Raw genomic sequence first — 24,077 nt, forward strand, 5'->3', positions numbered from 1 at the left:
CCACCAAATCTGTTCACAGAGTACATTTTCCCGAGCCTTTCTTCCTGGGGCTCGAACTTTTCTCTACAGAGTAAAATATTTGCCAAGTTATTAAGTTCATTGCCATTCTTATGTTAAAATATTAACCTCGGATACTTTGAAAGTAAAAATGTAGGATTACTTCTAAATATGTCCTTCATGTAGGAGATAGTCCTCATTCATTTTGGTTTGGTTCCAGGAGCCAGAAGAGGTTGACGCCAAGGTGGACGTAACTGTGGCCCAGAAGAAGGCTAGGAGTATAATGGAGTCCTTTGAGAACCCTTTTAGAATGGTGAGTTGTTTTCCAGTGTGTGACCATTCAACAGTGGATATTGTCCTTTTTGCCGTGTTTTGGCAGCTGCTGTTCGACCCTCAACTCCACTCTAGAGGAAAAATAGAAGTAATTTTTGAAGCATGTCTAAGGGAATTTCATAATCCTATATGTCATGCGTCTAAGAAAGATTCTAATTGCGAAAGAACCACACAAATCTTCATATCTAATCCTCGTTAATTCTGTAACACTTCCTTAATGGTGCCAAATGTCAGCTTGCTCAAACCAATGTGTTTATTCACCAAGTAAGCAATATGTTTATTCTTCTCGTGCTTCGCCTCTTTTGTTTATTTACACTGCCCTAAGGTGCTTCCAGTCCTTTGCATACAGATGAAGTATGCAATTGGCAGAGATTCGCTCATTGTACTCTGTGGTTAATGGGTGTGGTGCACGATCACTGTATGCTATTCAGCACACACTCCTTGGCTGTCTGTGCTCTGTGTGTCTTGTTTCGTGCAGGACACCCCTGTACCATCTGTTTTTTTACAGTTTCTTCCAGTCAATGCTTCTCACCGTTTTGGGCTCGCATCACATGCCAAACATTTCCTATGAATTTAATGTTTAGTTCGTACATTAAAGTGGATTAGCACACAATGGTTTGAGTGATTATCTTGCCTTCTCCTTGACCTTGTCCTGTGACCTTTAGTGAGCTTACATGATGAGTCAGTGTTCCGAGGCCACAGGTAATTGTGCTCAAGTTATGGTTAATTTTAATAATGTCTTCCCTTTGTTCTTCAGTACCTCCCACAACAGGAGACCAGTGCTCACATATCACAGGCTGCTAAATTTGACCCTTCGACAAAGATCTTTGAGGTGAGTGGATCAATTTAAATGACAGACGTAATGCCCGTTGTGTGTTTTTGTTTGGTGACTGAGTTCTCCTTTGAGTTGTGTGTAGGTGCTCCACTGTGTCCTTAACTTCTATGTCTGTTTTGCCGTGTCTGTGTGTATTGGTTTTCTGTTGGGGCACGTCATTCAGTTAATGAATGGTCCTGTGCTCTGCCACTCCATTGTCCAATGGTGTTCCATCATATAATGTTTTGTGATGTAGCTCAATTGGTTCTTGCTTTGTATGGTTGTACCTTGGTGTGTCCTCATGTGGTGTTCTCTACTATGTCAATGGATTACGGTGAAGGTTTTTGGCCTCTACACTGTCATTCTTTTTAGTGGGAGCTGTTTATTCTTTTCGCACTGCACAGTGTCATTCTGTTGTCTCCTTGCTTTGTCTATAGCTGCTTTCCTGTATATCCATACATTGTTCCACTGCTGTTTCAGTTCTTCCTGTACCAGCCCCCTTTCCCAATCTGTCAACATATTGTAAAGCACATTTTGTATGTTCCTCTGTGTGGATGATGGTTCTGCCCCTTCATAAGTCTTTGTACGAGCTCTCCGCTGTTTTGGAGCGTTGTGTAAATTCTGTGCTCTGCCAGTCTGTTATATGATCGCACGGATGGGTGATTATGTGGACTGATTGCTGAAAACTGTGTAAATGCATGCATAACACCTGTTCCCTGTGCACATGCTCTGTATGCTGGTTCGTTACTGTGGAGGTAATTTGATATATCAATACATTTCTGTGTTAATCTTTCCTGGTAATTGTATCAATGCAGTGCAGAGATGCACTCTCACCCAAATTGTCTTCTCGTAGATAAGTCACCGTTGGAAGCTGGTCAGCCAAGCACAGCTCAAAAAAGAAGCCTATGCAAAAGAGGAGGCAAGGAAGAAAGCCCAGCAGCAACAGATGGGTATGGAGAGCTGTCTGATTTTGTGGGTGCCTTTGGGGGTGTCTGGCATTGTAACCGCTTTCAGGCAAATGCACAGTTTGGGTTGCCATGTTAAATGTAGACAGCCAGTTGTGGAGTGCAACCCTTCGGCATGTCTTGCATGGTGGAAATTCACCAATAATACTCGAATTATGAAAATCAGCACAAGATTACATAGACAGAATTGTGCATGCAATCTACACTAGTGCGGGCAACAGTTTTCAAAACGTTTGTCAAGAGACAACTGTAGGAAGCTGGCTCTGTATATACTATACCAAAGTAAGGTATAGTATGCACAAAGTCCAGTGGAACCCCAAAGGTAGGCAGAGGTTAAGTTAGATATAACCTTACTCTCCATTTGTGGTAGTGTGGTCCAGCAGTAAGGCAGTATCAGAGGACAGTGTTAAGCATTTGTTGAACCCACTCAATCAGCAAATGATTACACACACTCAAAGACTGAACTTCAGACCAATTGATTTTGTATAAAACTATTCTTTTAGTTATTTTATTTTCTAGAACCAAGGAAGCCTGGCACAGGTAAGTTGATAAATACTTTGCAGTAAATATACAGTTTGAAATGCAATTGTAAATATACTTTGAAATGGTTAGTTTGAATGAAATGAAATTGTAAATATACTTTGAAATGGTTACAGTTTGAATTAATGGTAATGCAATACTGTGAAATTCTGTACATATACTTTGTATCGACTTTGCAATGAAAATTACAGGTACGTTTCTTTTACGTGTCTTTTTTTAGATTACTTTTTAGATTACTTTTTCTACTCAGTGTGATATGCCTAGATATCACACTGGGACATTTCCTAGAGAAAAGGTAAGTAAAGTCTGTTTTGCACAATTGTTATTTTTCAGGTTTCCATACAAATCAACTCCACACTTAAAGTATTTTTCATGCTCCCCTCCCACTGGAGGATGGCACAGTTTAACCATTCGGGGTGTCGAGGACTTTCAGGTCATGGCAGTACCCCATTTGGCAACCACCAAGACGAGGTCTATAAACCTGTTCACATATTGTATTGCCTGTGTGTGTGTCGTAAGACATAGTAGGCAGTGCAGGGGCGTGTTAGGTACCAGCCTACCCGTAGTGTCTGTTAAAAAAAATCTACATCTTGCATTGATAAGCATCCATTTTTGATACTTTGTTCCTAATGAAGGGCCGTTTAGTTTGACCAAATGGTGGTTGTCTGGCAGGCATCAATTGCTGATGACTGTACAGTTGTAATATCCTTGAGCATAGTAAACTCTTCTACATGGTTGCAGTCCTGAGTTATGATGTAGAGTATGTCCACTGGCATGCTTGTGGCAGTGTTAAGGAAGGCAATATATTAGAGCTGATTCTTGTCAATATTGTGTTGAGGAGACAGTTGGCATAATAATTGCCATTACCCAGTGGCTTTCGCCACTTGGTAGTTATAGTTAGGACCATGTTTCCATAAGAAATTGATTTTTTTGGTTTCCTTATAACGTTGGTGCAGTTTGACAAATCTTACCAAAACTTCCCCTCTCCCAAAAAATTCTCATCCACCTCCTCTCCTTGCTGGAACATTTCAGGGTAGTGCTTAAAGCAGGGTTGAGAAATAGGGGTGGGGATCCCAAAACATTTTTCCCCCATTCCCTTTCCCATTGGAAAATTAGACACCGCTACAACCAAAATACCTGAATTATACCAAATTTAGCAGAAAGCTAATTTATATCCAGAAAGTGTTCTTTTTGGTGTAAATACGTTCAGTAGTTTCTGAGAAATTAAGGTTAAAAATGTTTGTATATTTCGATCCGTGGACCAAACATTAAAAAGTAAGATCTGATTGGCTTTCTCAACATCAACATAGATGTCCTGAAAAACGATTTAAAATAATTAGGAAGGACAAGGTAGGAATACCCTGACGCCCTAGGCCCTGGGTGGTGGTGTGGGTTGGGGGCCCAGGCCAAACACGCATGTTTCAAACGGTACCGCAGGAGTTTACATTTAAAAACAAGGCGGACTCCACAGGGTGCGCAGGGCCTGAGGTAGGGGGGGGGGGTGTTATTCGCCTTATTGTAAAAGGAAAAAAAGGGGGGTCCTGGCACCTTGCTCCAGGGAATCTGTAATTTAATATTTTTATAAGGGGGACATGTCTTGTCCCTCCTTAAGCCATCTAAAGGCCCTAGGGTCCCCATTCCCCTCACACATATATTTGGTACGGGCATGCAACCCCCATTAGTCTCGAGCAGTTATATGGCCCTAGTGACCAGAGCATAACTGTGTCTCCTGCATTGTCAGCCAAAAGGACAAAATGTTTTGGCTGCGCAGGTGGGACTGGGGTACTTACTGAAGAAAAAGTAAGGCTAGGTGCTGGCAGGAAAGCCTAAATAACATAATTTAGGACAACACTGCACTTGGTGGGGGTGCCAGTTATAGTTACTGCATGGGGCGAGTTAGGTCTATTTCAGTTACCTATAACTGGTGAATGTCATTGTTTGTTTTTTAGTTTTTGATTTAAAACCTTATTCTTGACTCTGGCCAGTGGTTTAGGAAATAGTTGGCTGCCATGACAGGTTCTCTTCAGTTATATCAGGCTCCCAGCTGGCATGCTTATGCAGGCGTCAGCGGAGGCTAGTAGCAAACCTGATTCTTGTCCATACTGGTTCTGCTAGTCTGTTAGCATTACAATTATACTGTACTATTTTATTTCTAAAGGGCCACCATGCCAGAATAAAGTGTTAAATGGCATGTGTAGGAAGCTGGCTCTTTATATAATATACCAAAAAGAGGTATGTTTTGTAGAGAGCCAAGGTATCCCTTACGAGTGGACAGGGTTTACTTTAACAATCCCAAGGTGCTTTTTTTTGTGGTAGCGTGGTCGAGCAACCTTAACCTTCTCAAGAAGTGTTTGGGATTTGTTGCATACACACAGTCAATAAATGATACACACACTCAATAAGGAGATCCACACCAATATAGAAAAAAACAACCTGTATCTATAATTTATTTACACCAAGACCTTAATTATTGGGTAAGTGCTTTTTTAAATAGCCGTTTGAAGAACACCAGTAAATATACTTTTATTGTCTCCAACGCTGTAATGTTATCCTATGAGAAAAAACATATACTGCATAGGAGTAGATAGCGGCGACTTACAGGACCAATCTTCTGGACTTAAGGTAAGTACGGTTTTAGGAGAAAGAGGCTGAAAGCTGGGACTGGGGGGCAGGGGGCAATCTGGTTGAACCCACGGGGTGGCTCGGTCTAAGAGATGCTTTGGCACCAGTCTACTTCTCCTCGGGCTGTAGAGCTTAGGTGCAGTGGTGCCTTAAGGCGTCTTCTCCGTGCTGCAGGAGAAACTCGCAGCTGAGAGGGGCCTGCACAAAGAGGCTCCAGGCGGTGACTGGAAGTCCAGTCCGGGCAAACAAACCAAAGGAAGGGTCTGACTCTGGAGGGTCTCAGGACTTTTCTGGCACCGTTGGCCCACTTCAACTCCACGGGAGATGCTGGTTTCTCATTGAAGTGCTGTCTGTCCTTCCACGCTTTTGGAAGCAGAGCAGCTGCAGGACGACTTGTTTTTGGCGCATATGTCAGGGAGAGCACACAGGCCGGCATGGTTGGCGCCAAGTCAGTTGCTGCTCCTGAGTTCTTGCTATTCGCGGCTCTTTGGTGTCATTCATAGGTCGACTCAATCTGCTTTCCTGGTGCCAGGGGCTCCCCTAAATTCTAGATTTAGGGGCATTAGGGGGAGTGATGGGTGGTAACCAATGGGCTGCATACCCTTGAGGTCACTACACCCCCTACATGACCACTTACTGTGGGAAGTGGATATAACCCTGTCCCAGAGGTCCTAATTCTGCCATCACTAAGCTGGTGGACTTTTCCTAAAGGGGGCACATCCGGTAGCTCACTTTGGGGGTGTGACTGGCATGGAATTGCTCCCTGCATATATAATTTTCCACCTGTCCTGGTGCCAAATGGGCCCAGGACAGGAGGTTGGCATTTGAGAAGCCTTGGTCACATATCAAATATGGCAGAGGCCTCCGCCTTTATATGCTGATTACTTAGCCATCCTGCTTGGAGGAGGCAACAATACCTCCCCAGAGCAGGCATTGTTTCTGTCCTCTGTGCGAAGGCTTTCACCTGCATGGGGTCAGAAACCTGTCTGTGGAGGCAGGCTTGTCTACGCCAGTTAGCCAGCACACTGGAGGCTGGTAGGTTTTCAGGGGGCACCTCTAAAGGTGCCCTCTGGGTGCTAAATCCACCACAGTCTGTGTGGTATCAAATACCTTGTATTATTAAACCCAAACACCATAGATTTCAGTGAAGCGATCATGTAGCTGGGGAACTCTTTTTACAGCACATGTACTTAAAATGGCTTGCCTGCTCACTTGTGATATCTAAGAATTGACTCGGAAATCACATGGCATGTCTGCTCATGCAGATATTTCTTCAAATGTAGTGTTGTGCACTCTGGCTTAAGGCTGTGAGGCCTGCTGTAGGGGCGACTTAGCTAAATTGCATTCAGTGTGTGTAGGCATGGCACACATGTGTTCCATGTTGTGTTTTCACTTTTATCTGCTCAAAGACACACGTCCTGCAATGGCAATTTGCTTGTTGATAATGAGGGTCTCTTAGCGTGGCACAATACATGCTGCAGCCCTGGTGGACCCTCTTTAGCTTCAATGCCCTAGGTACCAGCGCGGTATGGCTTACAAGGGGTTACTAAAGGTATTGCCAATTGGGGGAACAATTGTACAGTTTAGGGAAAGTGACCTGCCACTGGGGACCTGGATAGCAGGGAACCCAGTGCACTTCTGTCAAAATTGCATCAGATATTTTACAAAAAGTGGGGTGACCATGTCAAAAAAGGGCACTTCCCAGCAGCATTCACTTGGTTTGGACCTTGGCAACTAAGAATAGAAGAGCAGGAGGGTTTGAGTTTTTGGAGTGGCTTCGGGGGTGATTAATGTGTGTGGCGTAAGGTTTTAGGAGGGGTGCATTGTAGGCTTTGAGACTGGATTGTGGGACGGCGAGGCATACCGTTGCTGATGTTTTTTGAAGGGTTGTGCAATGGAGCGGTCAGCTGTATTGTAGATTAATTGCTAGAGTATAACACTATAAAGGGAGTGGTACAAAAGCTGTGTATACAAGAGGAAGATATGAGGTGAGAGGTACAGCGGGTGAGGGATTGCTAGTGGGAGGTAGGCTGTAAGAAAGGAGGGTGGGAAGGAAATTGAAAAAGTGGGTCAGAGAGCTGAGTGCAGGTAAAAAAAAACCAGTCTGACTGGGTTTTGTAAAATATCCAGAGGGTTGAGTCAAAGAAAGGTAAGCGTGATTTCACTGAATTAGGTTGCAGCGTGTGAAAGAGAAATGGGGCGGTGAGGGGAGTTCAGAAGCTCAGATCTAAAGGTGTCTGGTGAATTTACTGTATCCCAGGGGAAGGTAAAATTAGTGGTGGAAGAAGCAGAGGGTGGGTTCTTGGAAGGACTTTTTAAAAGAGTGTATGTTTGTGCTGAAAATCTAAGGAGGGATAAGGTTTGAGTGGAGTACGCAGGGCTGTTTGATTGGAGTGGGTTTCCCAGTTAATTGTAGGGATAGTTATTGCATAATAATCTCTCTTTATGATTGGGCCAGGACGTTCTGGATACCCATCTTTTCTGTGCTGCTTTAGTAGCTAAGCAGCATCATTCAGATTGGGTCGGTGGGCAGGTTTTGAATTGGCATCCTCCTATGAAAAGTAGTAATATAATAAAGGATTTGTGGCCACCCAGAAAATTATGATCACTAAGCTTCGTTAATTGATTTGATTTGATTCGGGATTTCTAAAGCGCATAGCTACCCTCGGGCGTCCCAGCGCTAAGTAAAGATTGACAGTACTCCTGGGGGTGGATTTATTGGGGAAACAACCAAGTTTTCAGCATTCTGAGGAATGAGAGGAGATTATTTTCTTTGCGGATGTTAAGGGGGAGGCTGTTCCAAAGCTTGGGAGCATTATAAGAGAAGCGTCGGCCGCCCGTGCGAGCTTTCCTTATTCTGGGTATGCTAGCCAGAAACAGGTCGTCTGACCTGAGGTGTCGGGCTGATTTGTGTGGCTTAATGAGAGGTCTCAGGATTGGAGGGCCCTTTCCTTGTAAGATTTTATGGACGATGCACAAGGCTTTGAAAGAGATGCGTTGTTGGATGGGGAGCCAGTGAAACGTCTTGAGGGAGGGCTTGGCTGAGCATCTGGGTTTCGTTCCCGTCAGTAACCTTGCTGCGGCGTTCTGGGCATGCTGGAGTTTTTTTTATCACAGCTGCGGGAGCGCCTAAGTATAGGGCGTTTCCGTAGTCCAGTCTTGATAAAATGAGGCCCTGAATCAAGATTTTCCTGGACTGAGGGGGGATCAGTGGAAGGATCCTCCGGGCTGCTCGCATGAGTCCAAAGCAGGTTCCTGCTGTCTTTCTTGCTTGGGCTCTGAAGCTGAGATCTTGGTCAAGCCAGACGCCCAGGCTTTTAATTTCTTGTTTGGGTGGGGGGGGGGGGCCGTACTGGTTGGCCAGGTAATAGTTTTTGGAAGTTTATTGGGGTTACCTAGGAGCATGACTTCCGATTTATCTCCATTGAGTTTGAGCCTAGAATTGCCCATCCAAATAGATATATTGTGTAGGCAAGAAACTAGGTTCTCCATGGATTGATCGGTCTGGTTGATTGAGACGACTAATTGCGTGTCGTCGGAGTACATGACCACCTTTATGCCGAATGGGGAGGCGATGTCGTCCAAAGGGGCCATGTAGACATTAAAAAGCGTGGGGCTCAGGGAGGAGCCCTGAGGGACACCACAGTTCAGGGGGAGAGATTTAGAATGACCGTAGCTGTCGGCCACTCGGAAGGTCCTGTGTTCCAGAAATGACTTTAGCCATGCTAGGGCGGTGCCCGAGATGCCAGATTGTTGGAGGCGTTGGATCAAGATGGTGTGATCCACCGTATCAAAGGCAGCGCTTGGGTCTAGGAGGATCACTGCCACTGATCCCCCTGCGTCCAGAATGGATCTTGTCTCCTCTGTTAAGGCCAGGAGGGCGGTGTCGGTCCCCTGTCCGGGTCTAAACCCTGTCTGCGAATGGCGGAGGAGGTTATTGATTTCTAAGAATGCTGAGAGCTGCTCATTAACTATCCTCTCTGTCACCTTGCTAATGCCTGGGAGGAGAGAGATAGGTCGGAAATTTGAAAGGTCCTGAGGGTCTAGGTGGGGTTTCTTTAAAAGAGCCCGCACTGTCGCACTTTTCCAGTTGGTAGGAACTATCCCGCTGGAGAGGGAGGCATTTATCAACCTCGTAAGAAGTGGGGATATGGTGGGGGCTACTAATTTGAGTTTGTTCATAGGGGCGGGGTCATCTGGGGAGCCACTCTTCACTCGGTTGAGCGTGTCTAGTAGTTTTTCTGTGGAGATGCAGAGGAAGGCATTAAGAGTTGGTGCATCTGGGGGGACCCCGGTCGGGGGGTTGAGTGAGGGGTGGTTGGTGGGGAGGGTCATGATGATTTTTTGTATTTTGGAAGAGAAAAACTCGGCAAGTTGAGTGCATCTTGTGCCGGTGGAATCAGTGGCCGGCTGTGGATCGGGGAGTTTCATGAGACTTTTTACAATGCGGTAGGTTTCCTTGGAGGAGTTGGAGGCAGCCATGATTTTTTCTTCATAGTAAGAGGCTTGTGTGGTTTTGATGGTTGCCTTATATTGTTTAATGGCCGATTTATAGATTTCTTTGTTGTTGGGATTCCAATCTTTCCTCCAGGTCCGTTCTAATTTTTTGAATTTATACATTGTGTTTCAGCTGCGCGGGTACAACTTGAGGCAAAATACCAGACTGCAGCAGAGGCCATCATTCCAGTCCGTGAGCAAGCAATGGTACGTACCAATATATAGTAACATCTTTTGTCCATGGTGCCAAATTACAGAGACAAGCTGCATCCAAAACCCTGCACCTTAGTATCCTAGCCTAGGCTCTTTACTTTGAAAAGTCAAAATACCAGAGTTCTGGCAAGTCTTTCTTGGTGCAATGCTTAGTTGATGCACAAACTCCTCTAGTGATATGGGTCCTTATGAGCCTTATTTCTGGGTACTCCATTGCCCATTCTCTCTTCTATAGCGAAGACAAACTAACACTATATCTCTATTTACACGTTGAGTGGAGTGGAATTTCCTAGCGAAAGTCCCCTCCGCTCAATCATGAGTGGCCTGGTGTTCTCGCACCTTGATTTCTCAGGTGTGGGAGCAATAGACCGAATGATACTGACTTGCAAATCTGGATATCACCTTGTAGGGAAGCCCGGACCCCTCCCAAAGAACAAGGAGAGCATGTACGGATGTCCCCTGCTTAGCACCGTCCTGTCCTGCCCCCTCCATCCCTCTGAACCCCTTTGGATTCCCAACTCCCTTGCACACATTTAGAACCTGCTCAAAGCAGGGGATGAATGTGTGTGTAAAACCACAGAGAATTGGGATTTGCGAATGAGAATAAAATGGATTTACGCAGTTATTCCCCATTCTCTACGCTTATTACGTAACTGGAGTAACAATATGCAGAGACACAGGTCGGGAATGACAATTTCGACCACCTTGAATATCTCTACATATTTAGTCTTAATCTGGGCCTATGTTGCATGGCTACACCCTGAGACCCGCAGCAGAGCCATAACTTGATCACTAGCTGCTACTGCTTCACCATTTCTGTCTGCCCACACAAGATATTCGACCTTGCCCAATTGTTCCGGCGCCCTAAAAGTTCAATCTACTTCTTCTGTCCCAGTCTCGCCCACACTGAGCAGTTTTTTTCATAATTAACATGTAATTAAAACAGTTGAAATCTAGAACTATACGCAGGGAAGCTTGAAGTTAGATAGACCTATAACTGAGCATGTGTAACCCAGCCTTGTTCATCATTATGTCCTACAGGAAGAGAACTCAAATAAGAAAAGGGAACGCATGGCGAGTGAGCCTGGGGCAGAAACTACAAAACCAGGAAAAAAACGGTCAAAAGGTTCTGAGGCATTGCAACCAGAACTAGAGGAGCGTGTGCCACCCAAAGAGTTCACTCCATTCGACTACAGCAAGTCAGACTTCAAGGCGTTTGCGGGTAAGGCAATAGGTTGGCACTTCACTTGAGGTGTGCCACTACGCTTTCACTGTCTCTTCTGTGCTCTCAATATCTGTCTTTGAATTTTCTTATACTGCATAGCGGTGCCTTTCTGACTCTTGAAAAAGGTGATTGATCTGTGCCTCTTATAATTGCTGGACCTTTCACCTGCTTCAACACACTTGACCATCACACCCTAATCCACACCCTGAAGTCTTGAATGGGATTCACTGGTATTTTACTTCACTGGTTCCTCTCCTGCTTATCCGATTAGCACATGTTTGTTCAAATTGCCACTTCTGGTCATAGAAAATCACTATCACCTCTACAATCTGCCATGGCTCCATCTTGTACAATGTCCTCTTCAGCTCTACTCAAGTCTCATCCATTCCATACAGCCATCATCAAATCAAATACTGCATGTACCTCATCCAGAGCTGGATGTCCAGTGCCTGTGTGAAGCTTAAGACTGAATTCATGTTATTTGCCAAGGTCAAACAATTATAATTCGTGCAAACCTGGCTGAATAGCATGGACCTGAATGGAGTCAACTCTCATTTCCGAGTCCCTGGCATTCACCCCGAAAACCAGCCTCCTCCTCCTCCAGGAACACACTGCCAAGAAAACAATGTCCGCATGATACCAGCCCTCTCTGCTGACAAAAAGTAAAGTATTCCTCCCAGAAAGTGAACTGCTGTTCAAACTTCCATAATCTCACATTTGAATGGTGTCAATGACTTGCTTTATGGCTTCCAAGACTCAACACTGACCCCTCACCTTCCCCCCAATTGCATTTTATAGGCTGCAGCACGTCTCATCCACGGGCTGTAGAAATGTAACCACATCTCCACCTTGCCTTTTTTAGCCTCACCATCTTTAAAACTAGCTGCATCATATGCAAAGCCATCACAATTAGAGAAAACGCTGAAGGCACACCATGAAGAATACTACATCCTCATGCTTTATCAGTTCTCTTGTGCTCCTAGATCCCAGTTAACTCTTCAATTATTTGGTTGACTGTATCTTTACCTTTGTGTTCGGTGCTCTGCCCGGTCGGTATGTGTTCACTATACAAATACCACATTCTTGCATACACATACGACTGCTTACTCTTGCTGTTTACCTATATTATAAATTTGCTGACAAAGACTCCTCTTTTTCTTTCTAAGGTGGCAGTGCATCTAAGAAGCAGACCCCATTTGATCCCAATAGCCAGGCTCCCACAGGCAAGGTAAGGGTAGCGCTCAACAAGGTGTTCGTTGCAGAGATCGCCTCCATCTGGCAGTTCCCGAAGTGTCACACAGGGAAGCCCTTTTCACAATACTACTATGACTTACTTGCATGTTATATGTCTCAGTTTTGCAAAAGGTCAAAGGACAAGTGAGCAGAGATGCAGCAATAAAGTGCATGCCTGTTGCAGCTCAGTCTTCATAGAGCCCAGGCAATATACACAGAGCAGGCGTCTTCTCTTTTTCTGCTGCAGCCTCAGGCTACCTTGGCAACAATCTAACATTTTTGTGAGCACTTATGTATTTATGTTACAGAATGTCCCATTTTGACAGCATTTTACCCCTTTGTAAGGCGATGGCCAAACTGCCCTGTCTTAGTCTGACACGAACGTAACAGTACCTCATTACATTGTTCTGTTCATCACACGTGGCACACAGTCTGAACTTAGTTGATGAGGCATTCTCGGTGTCTGTAAAGACACTACTTCCTCAAGCTACCTGCCCTTCAATACCCTTCTGCTGCACTCACTCTCATTGGCTTATTTCTCTTTCTTTTGTCCAGTAAGACACATGCATTCACTTGGCTCTTTTCAGGTTTGGTTATTTTGAAGTAACATGAATTCTGTAGTAGGGGATCTCTGTGTATAGTCATTATCTAGTGAATAGTCCCGCTCATGTACGGGGACCCCGGAGCAATCAAAAATAATCTCTTAAACTGTCTGCTTTGCAGTACTGCATAGACACTTAAGAGAGAATTAAAGACAAATAATACAGCCTATACATGCAAGGCTACACTGTCCAGTAGTTAAACTAGAAATGCAAAGGATATTCCACCAATATCACATTTAAACCGGTCTGCCAGGTTTCACCATGGAAAATACCCCCCTCCCCGCCTCCCTTTACCAAATCCTTGGAATGATAGAGAGGAAGGACAGGACAGACAAGCCCCCATAGGCTGCCATTATGTGGCTTAAAAAGGGATACTGTGCCTTTAAGGAAACTTTCCAGAACTCTCCTGGTATCCCAGAATGCACAGCAACTCCCTCCACTTTCAATTCTTTTTTCCGGCTCCTGCTAGCAGGACCCTGGAGCATTGAGCTCTCCCTTTTTGGGTTTATTTCTACAAATTGTGCACTTTTAAAGTGTTTGAGTGTGTTCACTCGACGTGCTTTTGCCTTTTCTAATCTTTGCTGGAGTTTTTCTGGTGTTTTGGCTGCTTTTTTTTAATCAAATATGCCTGCTTTATTTGATAAATGTCCTAAGTGCTCCAGGAAAAAGGCAAAATCAGATCCTCACAGGGTTTGCATCCTGTGTCTGCCTTCTTCTCAGTGTGATATCTGCCTCCAGTTCCCTAAAAGGACCCTGAAGGACAGGGAGAAGACCAGGCTCCAAGGCTTGGAGCAGAGAAGGCAGAGAAGGCAGCAAGGACAAGGTGGGTCTGGGCATGAAGGGGCTCCTTCCTCTGCCCGTGCGACGGCCTCTGGGGGGCTCCCCAGGAAGGAAAAGGCCAGAAAACGCCACCGGTCTCCGTCGACGGCGATAGCCTCAACGTCGGCGTCGAAAGGAATTACCACAACCTGTTCCCGTCTCCCCAGGGCTCTGGGTCGAAAGCGCCGTCGACGGTCAACGTCGAGGGGACTGACGTCGAGACCTTTGGCGAGGTCGAGGACCGAATAGTCGTCGAGCCATCATTGACGTCGAGAGGGGTCGAGACGCTGGCGCTCGCTGTCGAGGCGACACCGCCGGTCACCATCGACGTCGACACGTAAGTCAACGACGTCGAGACGAAGATCAGCGTCGAGACGGAGGTCGTCGACGCTGAGGAGATCGTCGTCGAGGGGACGATCGACGTCGAGGAGACTCTCGTCGACATCAAAAGGACGGTCGTCGACGTCGAAAGGACGCTCAGCGTCAAGCAGGAAGCCTAGACGCTCCAGGGCGGAGTCATCTGCTTCAGCGAGTCCACGGTTGCGGCGGCGACGTCGCTCGTCGACGAGGGGTAGGGCCTCGAGATCACCACCTTCTGGTCAGAAGAAGAAGAGAAGGAGAGTGGGAAAGTCTCCGGGCTCGGAGTACTCAAGTCTACTCACCCTCCCAACCGAGGTTGCCTACACCTCCTCCGTTACCAGTGGATCCTCCTCCACGTACCCCGACTCCTCCTCCACTGCCTCCACCCCCTACTCCTCCACCACCACCGGTTCCTCCTCATCGGCCTACTCTGCCACCTCCACCGGTTCCGCCAAGGTCTATCTTGCTACCTCATTTGCCAACGCCACCTATGGGGCCCCCTCAACCTAGGCTCCCGGTTCGGCCTCCACAGCGCCCTCCTGTCCGACCCGCGGACCGTCCGAGGCCACGGAGATAGAGATCTCGTCCAGACGGAGAGATAGGTCCAAGAGTCGCCGTCGCTCGTCTACAAGGTTTAGACGGCGCTGTTGGAGGGACAGGTCTAGATCCCGCCACACGGATTCGTCCAGTGCCAGGGACTACTCGCCGACCCTGACGGACTCCCCTCAGACGAGGGTGTCCCCAATCAACGACATTGTCTCGTTCCAGGAGGTTTTACTGCGTGGAGCGGCCAAGCTGGGCATCACGCTCACGTTTCCCGCGCCCCTGACGTCCGTCATCTTCAAAACACTGCACAAGAAGCAGTTATCTCGCCCATTGTTACCGTTGGTGCCAGGGTTGGTGGAAACCTTCATGGAGCTCTTCCTCACCCCTGCGGTTACAAAGTCCGCGCCCTCAAGGCTACAAAAGAAGTATCGGGCCCCCGACTCGGACCCAGCGTTTCTGCGCTTGGACCCTGCGCCGGACTCCGTGATTGTGACGGCGGCGAGGAAACAACACGCCACCACCCAGTCATAGACAGTGCCTCCTGACAAGGAGAGCCGCTGGATGGTTCGGCGGGCAGGAAGGTCTGCGGGACGGCCTCCACGTCTATGAAGGCCGCTAGTGCCTCAGCCTTGTTGGGACGTTATGATCGGTCCCTATGGGAGTCCCTCACATGGTTCGTGGAACTCCTTCCCCGGGAGAACAGGGAGGATTTCCAAGAGCTCATGAATGAAGGACTCATGGTTTCCAACCAAGTGATCGGCGCTGCTGCGGATTCCTCCCTCCTGGCAGCCCACGGGTACTGTCATGGGGTCAACCTGAGGCGCCACGCCTGGCTGCGTCTGACGTCCTTGAAGCCCGAGGCACAGCAGAGGGCTGCCAATCTACCCTTCTCTGGCGAGACCCTTTTTGGGAAACATGCGGACGAGGACATGGCCCGCACGAAGGCGGAGGCTGAGACCGACGGCTGTCGGGTTGGAAAAGCCGAAGGAACCAAAGAAGACCTTCCTCTCGTTCCAGAGAAGGTACAGGGCGCAAGGTAGAGGGCAAGGTCGACAGGCTGGGCAGCAACAACAGCCGCAGCAGCAACAGTTCCAATGACGCCCGTTCCAAAAGCACCAGAGGGGCCGCGGTGGTCAGCAGTCTTCATCCGCGACCAAAGGCCCGGCTGGGTCTAGGCCCTGAGGTGCTTCTTCCCTCTCATACGTTACCCGCTCCGGTGGGGGGAAGCATCCAACATTACCTGGCAGAGTGAAGAAACATTACTCAAGACAAGTGGGTGCTGAATATTGTTTGCAATGGATACAGTCTTCGGTTCACCAGTCCGCCTCCAATAATTCCACTGGTTGCCTCGCAGTTCCAGCTACGCGAGCTCCAGGCGGAGGCCGACACCCTATTAAGAAAAAGGGCGATAGAAGACGTCCTGTTGTCTCAAAGGGGAAAGGGCCTTTACTCTTGTTTCTTCCTGGTAAGGAAGGAGTTCAGGCCCATTCTGGATTTGCGACAGGCAAACAAGTGGATTCGCCGGGAAAAGTTTTGCATGCTGTCTTTGCACCAGATTTACCCTCAGCTGCAAAGGGGAGACTGGCTTTGCGCGATAGATCTGCAAGAGGCGTACTTCATGTGCCCATTGCACGGAAACACCGGAAGTTCTTGCGCTTCCTCGTTGGCACCAATCACTATCAGTACACCGTACTACCGTTTGGACTGAAGTCTGCACCCAGGACGTTTTCAAAGTGCATGGCTGTGGTGGCAGCACACCTGCGAAAGAACAAGGTGTTTGTCTACCCGTACCTGGACGACTGGTTGATCAAGGCCTCCATCTTCCAGGAAGCACAACTGCACTTCAACAGGACGGCCGTCCTGCTGAATCAGCTGGGGTTGCACATAAATATGTCCAAGTCTGTTCCGATCCCGGTCCAGTGCCTGCAGTACTTGGGAGCCTCCATCAATACGCTGTCAGCAAGCGTGTCTCCTTCGGAGGGGAGACGCTTATCACTCCTTCGGAAGGCTCAGGCTCTCATAGCTGCTCCATCTACAACAGTGAGGACGGTGTCTTCTCTACTGGGGTCGATGGCCTCTTGTATCTTCCTCACCCCACATGCGCGCCTGCACATGAGGCCGCTGCAGGAATGCTTGGAGGATCAATGGGACCAGAGGAAAGGGTGCAGGGACGACAGGATCTAGTTGTCTCTTCATGCCCGACAGTCCCTGAGATGGTGGTGCTCGGCAGAGAATCTACTCAGGGGGGTTCCTTTCCACAAGGATATCCCGACTCAGACTATCGTGACGGATGCGTCTCTCCAGGGCTGGGGAGCGCATTCAGACCATCTACAAATCCAGGGAACGTGGTCTCCAGCGGAGTCCACGTATCACATCATTTTCCTGGAACTCAGAGCGGTTCACTTGGCATTGAAGGCCTTTCATCCGTCCTTCCAGACCAACTCCTTGCTTGTACAGACGGACAATACGACCACGATGTATTACCTCAACAAGGAGGGGGGCTCAAGATCGCGCATGCTGTCACAGGAAGCGCAGACGATCTGGCACTGGCTGCTAGCCAGAGGACTGACGATAACGGCGACTCATCTGCCAGGTGTGCAGAATGTTCAGGCGGACGCCCTCAGCAGACTGCTTCAGGAAAACCACGAGTGGGTCATAAACGACGAGGTGCTCGGCGACGTCTTCGCCATGTGGGGCACTCCAGACGTGGATCTATTCGCCACTGCCGAAAACAGAAAATGCAGTGACTTTGCCTCGAGGTATTATCAGCCGGGGACTCTGGGGAACGCGTTATGGATCAGCTGGTCGAACAGCTTTCTGTACGCTTTTCCACCCATTCCCCTGATTCCGGCGGTGCTCATCAAGCTGGCCCAGTCCCGGGCGCGGACGATCCTCATTGCTCCGGAATGGCCCAGGCAGTGGTCGTTCACGGACCTGCTTCACCGGTCGATCCTACCTCATCGGCGGCTGCCGTGTCGGCCGGACCTTCTTACGAAGTTCGGGGGCAGATGGTGCACCCCAACCTCTCGTCGTTGAGTTTGGCGGCATGGCTCCTGAGTGCAGTATGGCCATTTGAATCTTCCTGAGGTTTGCATGGACATACTGAAGGAGGCTAAGAGGCCGTCTACTAGGACCTCTTATGCTTACATATGGAAGAGATTCTGCTTCTGGTGCATGTCTGAGAACTATGATCCGACGACCTGCAAGGAGGATGTCATCCTTCCATACCTTCTGCATCTAGCTCAGTCTGGACTTAATGTCATTCCATTAAGGTTCATCTGGCTGCATTGACTGCTTACAGAAAATGCCCTTCGCAGACGTCCTACTTCCAGATTCCTGTGATTAAGGATTTTTTGGAAGGATTGAAGAAGGTGTTCCCTCCTGTTCGGCTGCCTCGCCTGCATGGGAATTGAATGTGGTGCTGTCCAGGCTGATGAAGGAACCTTTTGAGCCTATTCACAGGGCTTCACTGCAGCACCTGTCTTGGAAGGCGGCGTTCCTCGTGGCCATTACATCGGCCTGCAGGGTGAGTGAGATCCAGGCTTTGTGTTGCCAAGAACCTTATACTGTGTTTCATGCTGCTAAGGTTGTTATGCGTACTCACCCTAAGTTCCTTCCCAAGGTGATTTCTGATTTTCATGTTAATCAGACTATAACTTTGCCGACTTTTTTCCAGAATCCTTCCACTCCAGCGGAAAGGTCTCTTCATTCCCTGGATGTCAGAAGGGTGTTGAAATTCTATCTGGATAAAACCAAAGACATTCGAAGATCCGACCAATTGTTTGTCAACTATAGGTCGGTTAGGACTGGTCTGGCTACTTCGAAACAGTCCATCTCTAGGTGGATTGTGTCTTGTATCCAGCTCTGTTATCAGAAAACGAATAATACCTTAGGAGGTAAGCCTAACGCTCATTCCACCAGGGGCAAAGCGGCTACAACAGCTTTGCTTCGTAATGTTCCCATTGCAGAGATCTGCAAGGCTGCCACTTGGAAGTCGGTCCATACCTTTGCTAAGCATTACTGTCTGGACTCTGATGCCAGGGCAGACGCTCAGGTTGGGCAGGCTTCATTGAGAAATCTGTTTGCACAGTAGTAGTGGTTCTATTCACTAGATTATGACTAATCACAGAGATCCCCTACTACAGAAGGAGTCGTTTCTGTTCTGTAACTCCAGTTCTGTAGTAGGGGTATCTCTGTTATAGTCATAAGCGCCCGCCCTCCTCCCCGGTGGAGAAAAGGATAAAATGATGAATGCTACAGGTCTAGCTGTATACACCTCCAAAAAGAACTGAAAGTGGAGGGAGTTGCTGTGCATTCTGGGATACCAGGAGGGTTCTGGAAAGTTTCCTTAAAGGCACGGTATCCCTTTTAAGCCACATAATGGCAGCCTATGGTGGCTTGTCTGTCCTGTCCTTCCTCTCTATCATTCCAAGGATTTGGTAAAGGGGGAAGTGTTTTCCATGGTGAAACCTGACAGATAGGTTTAAATGTGATATTGGTGGACTATCTTTTGCATTTCTAGTTGAACTACTGGACAGTGTAGCCTTGCATGTATAGGCTGCATTATTTGTCTTTAATTCTCTCTTAAGTGTCTATGCAGTACTGCAGAGCAGACAGCTTAAAAGATTATTTTTGATTGCTCCGGGGTCCCGCACATGAGCGGGACTATTCACTAGATTATGACTATAACAGAGATACCCCTACTACAGAACTGGAGTTACAGGTAAGAAACTACTCCTGATCGTGTATCAAGAGGGAGAGAGAGGACCAGCTAGCTAGTCCGTATCCCCAATTTATATAGACTTTAATCAAAAAGAGACTAGCTAAAGTTTGAGGGAGGTTAAACAAGATTTAGTATTACAATCTAAATGACTCAGTCTTGTTTTGTCAAGGGATCGTGACACCTAGTAGGTGTGCTCATGAAGCCCTCACCCACCAACCTAGTTGGTGGCATGCTTCATCATCGGGCCCACCCAGTGACACCTAGCGTGTCCCGGGTGTGCTACGACGCCTGATTACAGCGGAGCAGGTATGTCGCTGTGTGTGCGGTGAGGGGTGCTTTGAATGTGAATTTAAAACGGCTTGGCGGAGGTCCCAGTACCCGAAGGTGAATAAACTTTAATACCTGGGCCACCGTCCGCGGTTAAAAATAAGGCTGTTGGACGTTAGAGGCGGGTTACGACCTCCCACGTCCTTGATGGGTCAACATGTTTCAGCCAGTGCCTTATGAATATGCTGGCTTTCTTCAGGACAGATAAAAGGTGTGTGCAATTAAAACTAGTGGATGTGTGATACAGACTATGTGTCTACACACCCTAAAGTGTATCTATGTGTGAGAGGGGGATTCCCTTCTCAAAAACACGCTAGTTTTAAGGAGTTTTGCTTCAAGGTTTTTGAAGTGGCAAGGGGTTGGTCAGGATTACTGGCCAGAGCCTGCCTTGGACCTGTAGTGCCTCCTTCGCAGAACTGGTTCTGCGAAGGAGCATTGCTAGTTCTCCTTTAGGATACCTTGGTCAATTGGTTACATAACATGTGGAATTTGGTGCTTGAAAAATACGTCATGCTAGCGTGGGGCTGCTTTATAATGCTGAAAGGAGGGAGGGGAATGGTTACAGTCAAAGGTCAGATTAGAGCAAAGCAGAGGAAGGTAATCCAGGAGGAGTGTAAAGTGATTTGTGTCTCACCTTCTACCATAGTTATGGTGCATTATGGGAGCCAACACTTGGCGTGTGGTTGGCTGGACTCAAAGGTGAGCACCAGAGAGGCAAAGCAACTGGAGCCTCTTGGATGGTTAGACATGATCTATAAGAGGGATACAGAGCACATGGCAGCAGTAGACTTGACACCTCTAACTGCAGATCCAAAAACAGAAGGGGAAGTGGTAGGAAGTAGAGCAGGGTTCACTATGCACATTCCCCTTTTATTTCCTTAAGTGCTCAGTCTTATGAGATGAGAAGTGGTGTCTGGGTTAAAATAGTTTCCTCCACAAAGTTGCTGAAGGCCAAGTCCAGGTGTTCGTCTCTCCTGTCCTAAGTGCCTGAACTAGGGTGCTTGAGCATAAAACCTCATCCGAGCTTAAGCTGATGGCTGTTCTGCAGGGACCTCTTTGCTCTGTGAGCCCATGTTTGAATTCATTCAGGATGCCTTCTGATCTAGAATTTCAGGGGCAACAGCCTCTTTGATTGTTTGGGATGTATACGTTCATAAGATGATAGAAAACTGTTGTTTTTTGGATGGTGCAGAAGCACTGAATGTGTGTGCTGGTGGAATTGTGACGGGCAAGGGAATAAGAGTGCTGGTTCTTTAGGAACCTCTAGAGCTCTGGAATGTTTTGGCATAAGCCAGTCCTATGCAATATCTTTTCAAAATGTTGCATTGTTGTTTTTGACTAGAGAAGAGTTGAATGGTTTCCAAAAGGGCATGTAGGAGTTTTCAGCCAGTTACTGGAAAGATCAATCATTTACACATAGCTTTGACTAAACTGTAGGTATAGAAGCTATATCAAAATTTGAATGTTTCCATGGTGATACTGGGACAAATGGGGGTTACCTGAGCCTTAATACTGGGGAGGTTGTAATACTTGGTTGAGGATAGTAATGTTGTGTTCTAGGGCTGACTGTCATCCTGGGTCCTAATGATGCTAGGGTTGCTGGTAAGCACTGTTATCTCGGCACCTATGATGACGATGGGGCTGGGATTTCCCTTTTTTTTGGTATAAAAGACATTTTATTGTGGTTTCATATACACAAACGCTGCATCGCCTATCCCCTCTCTTTCCACCCCAATAATACGTTGTCCACTACTGTAATATAATTATTGAAGGTTTCTTTACCATTTAGATGATACTTGACCCAATTTAGTACATATTAAGTGGTTGTCCTTCTCCATGTCCCCTTCAAAATCCATCTATGTGTATCTTCTTGTGTTTTTGCATGCATCCCAGAGCCTAATAAATTAACTTCTGTAGAATTTTACAGCAGTCTAGTCCTGTTTCTTACTTTGCCTAGATAAGTGTCTCATTTTGCTATCATTAAGTCTAATCAGATAAATGTGCGCACATAACTATTTGTTTTAAGGTGGTCTGCACTATCTACGTAGTCCAGACTATTGAATTCCCTACCACTGTACATGGTGTTCTCTACTTTGTCCCAGAGTGTTTGAATAGCTCTAGTGCCTCATGCAGTATCTGAAAATGTTCTCCTCTATTTGGTATATAAACTACATGGGGGAGGAATCCCTCCAAATATTTTATAGCTTGTTTAAACCGAAATTAAAACTTTCCTCCCAGAAAGTTAACCCTCATAGTCTCAGATCTGAATGGTGTTAATGACTTGCTTCATGGCTTCCCAGACTCAACACTGCCTCCCCTTAACGGCATTTTATACGTCTCATCCCCGTGTGCAGAAATGTAACCACATCATCTCCACCCTGCCCTTGATGCCTCGCACCATCTTTAAAACCAGCTGCATCATATCCAAACCCATCGCAACTGGGGGAAAAAGCTTAGGCACACCTGTAAAGAATACTACATCCTCCTGCTTTATCAGTATTGTGCTCCCAGATCCCGGTTATCTCTCCAATCACTGGTTGACTGTATCTTAGCACCTCACTGTGTTGTTGTTTATTATGCTGGCAATGTAGCTGAGATTTATCTTTTCGTATAAAAGGCATTTTATTGTTGTGTAATATAAAGAAAGACTGCTTTACCTACCCCCTCTGTATTAGTTCCAACCCAATAATACTTTTTCCACCACTATAATGTAATTATTGAAGGTTTCTGTAGGAAAGTGCCCCCAACTTAAGGGCCTCTGTACAGCATGGAGCCTTGCTATGGGGCTAAGCCTACTAAGGTTAATCTCCAGACTACTTGCTCAGCATGATCGAGCCATGGCAATGGAAGGAAGTTCAAAAGACCCGGGGGGATGCAGAAGTCAATGGGAGTACTGATATTAGTATCCGAGATGAAGTTGAGGAGGAGGAGGATCCTCCCCTTCAAAAAGTAGCTAAAGGAATAGCCCATGAGGCCACACTCTTAGCCATCGAAAAGTAAAGGGCTAGGATGGGCCTAAAATTGTAAAAAGGGAGAAAGATGCATATTTTGATCACCAAAGGGATTGGCCACAAATATGTAGAGGGTGATATCACCAAATGGTTTACAGCTTTTGAGAGGGCATTTAAAATGAGGAAACTCAACCAGAAGTATTGGAGCTCTTTACTCTGGGAGCGGTTTTCAGGAAAGTGTAGGGATAGACCCCTGAAACTGGATGAGATAGATGCTGAGTCCCATGACCTCATGAAGGATAACCTGATTGAGGGCTTTGAACTCCTCACTGAGGAGTACTGGATCAGGTTCAGGGAAACTTGTAAAACCTTGAGTCCCAACTGGGTAGAATTTGTTGAGTTCTCAGTCAAAACACTAAGTGGTTGGTTAAAAGGTAACCATGTGCAAGACTTTGCACCTTGTTAACTTTTAACCAGCCACCTGAGCTTTATAATCTTATTATGAAAGCATCTGTAAAGTAACTGTGTTTCTGAAAAACTTCATCAGTACTTGGTGGACCTAGGTCCAGCCTCTCCCCAAGAATTGGGAAGGAAGGTTGACCACTGGGTCAAGACTAAGGTAACAAAGACTACACATGCTGGCAATGACTAAAAGAAAGGAGTTGCTAAGCCCCCCACAAGGGAAAGATGGTGAGCAGTCGAAAGACAAATACTAAGAGACTTCTAAAAGCCCCCAAAACCCTGGTCAGGAGGGTGGGCCCGAGACAATAAACAGACCAAGGGTGGGTACCAGGGTCAGAACTGGGATCCAAGAAGGCTTGGTGCTTTAATTGCAAAGCCAATGGGCAAAGAACTAGAGCGCTTATCTGTCCCAAAATGAGCCCCCCCGCCCCCCACGGCACCTTCAGTTCCTACTGAAGTGGTAAGTCTCCAGATGTGATTCTTGGTATGCCCTGACCAGGTCAGAGTGCACACTGAAGCAACCCTAATCTCAGAGGGTGGAGTGGATGCTGCTGCCCTGGCTGTCTGGCCCAGTAACCTGGATAGATAAAGACAACAGCCACATATTAGTGGGGTTAGAGTTGAAGCACTGAGGGGTGCAAGTGTCACTATGATATCCCCAGAACTGTATCTGACTGGTGAGACCTTCGAAGTCATCAATGCTGACAAGACTATGGTCCATACTATGGCAATGGTGTCCTTGGAAGGGGGAGAGTTTACTGGCCAAACGAACATGGTGGTATCCTCTGCAGTTCCTGTAACCTGTCTGGCTTGAAATTATCTGGAGTAGTCAGCCTGGACTGAGGTTG

At 47.0% G+C, this 24,077-nt stretch overlaps 1 protein-coding gene across 1 annotated transcript in view; it reads left to right on the forward strand.

Annotated features, from left to right (window-relative positions):
• EXOSC10 (exosome component 10) overlaps positions 1–24,077 on the forward strand; it is a 138,659-nt gene that overhangs the window by 108,542 nt on the left and 6,040 nt on the right. Inside the window, exons 18-23 of the mRNA XM_078642236.1 lie at positions 218–310; positions 1,088–1,162; positions 1,998–2,094; positions 9,902–9,975; positions 11,023–11,203; positions 12,373–12,434. Of these exons, the coding sequence (XP_078498362.1) occupies positions 218–310; positions 1,088–1,162; positions 1,998–2,094; positions 9,902–9,975; positions 11,023–11,203; positions 12,373–12,434 (582 nt within the window). The remainder of the gene's footprint in view (positions 1–217; positions 311–1,087; positions 1,163–1,997; positions 2,095–9,901; positions 9,976–11,022; positions 11,204–12,372; positions 12,435–24,077) is intronic.

The sequence above is a fragment of the Lissotriton helveticus genome, chromosome 5_1, assembly GCF_964261635.1.
Source record: "Lissotriton helveticus chromosome 5_1, aLisHel1.1, whole genome shotgun sequence".
NCBI classification, from domain to species: domain Eukaryota; kingdom Metazoa; phylum Chordata; class Amphibia; order Caudata; family Salamandridae; genus Lissotriton; species Lissotriton helveticus.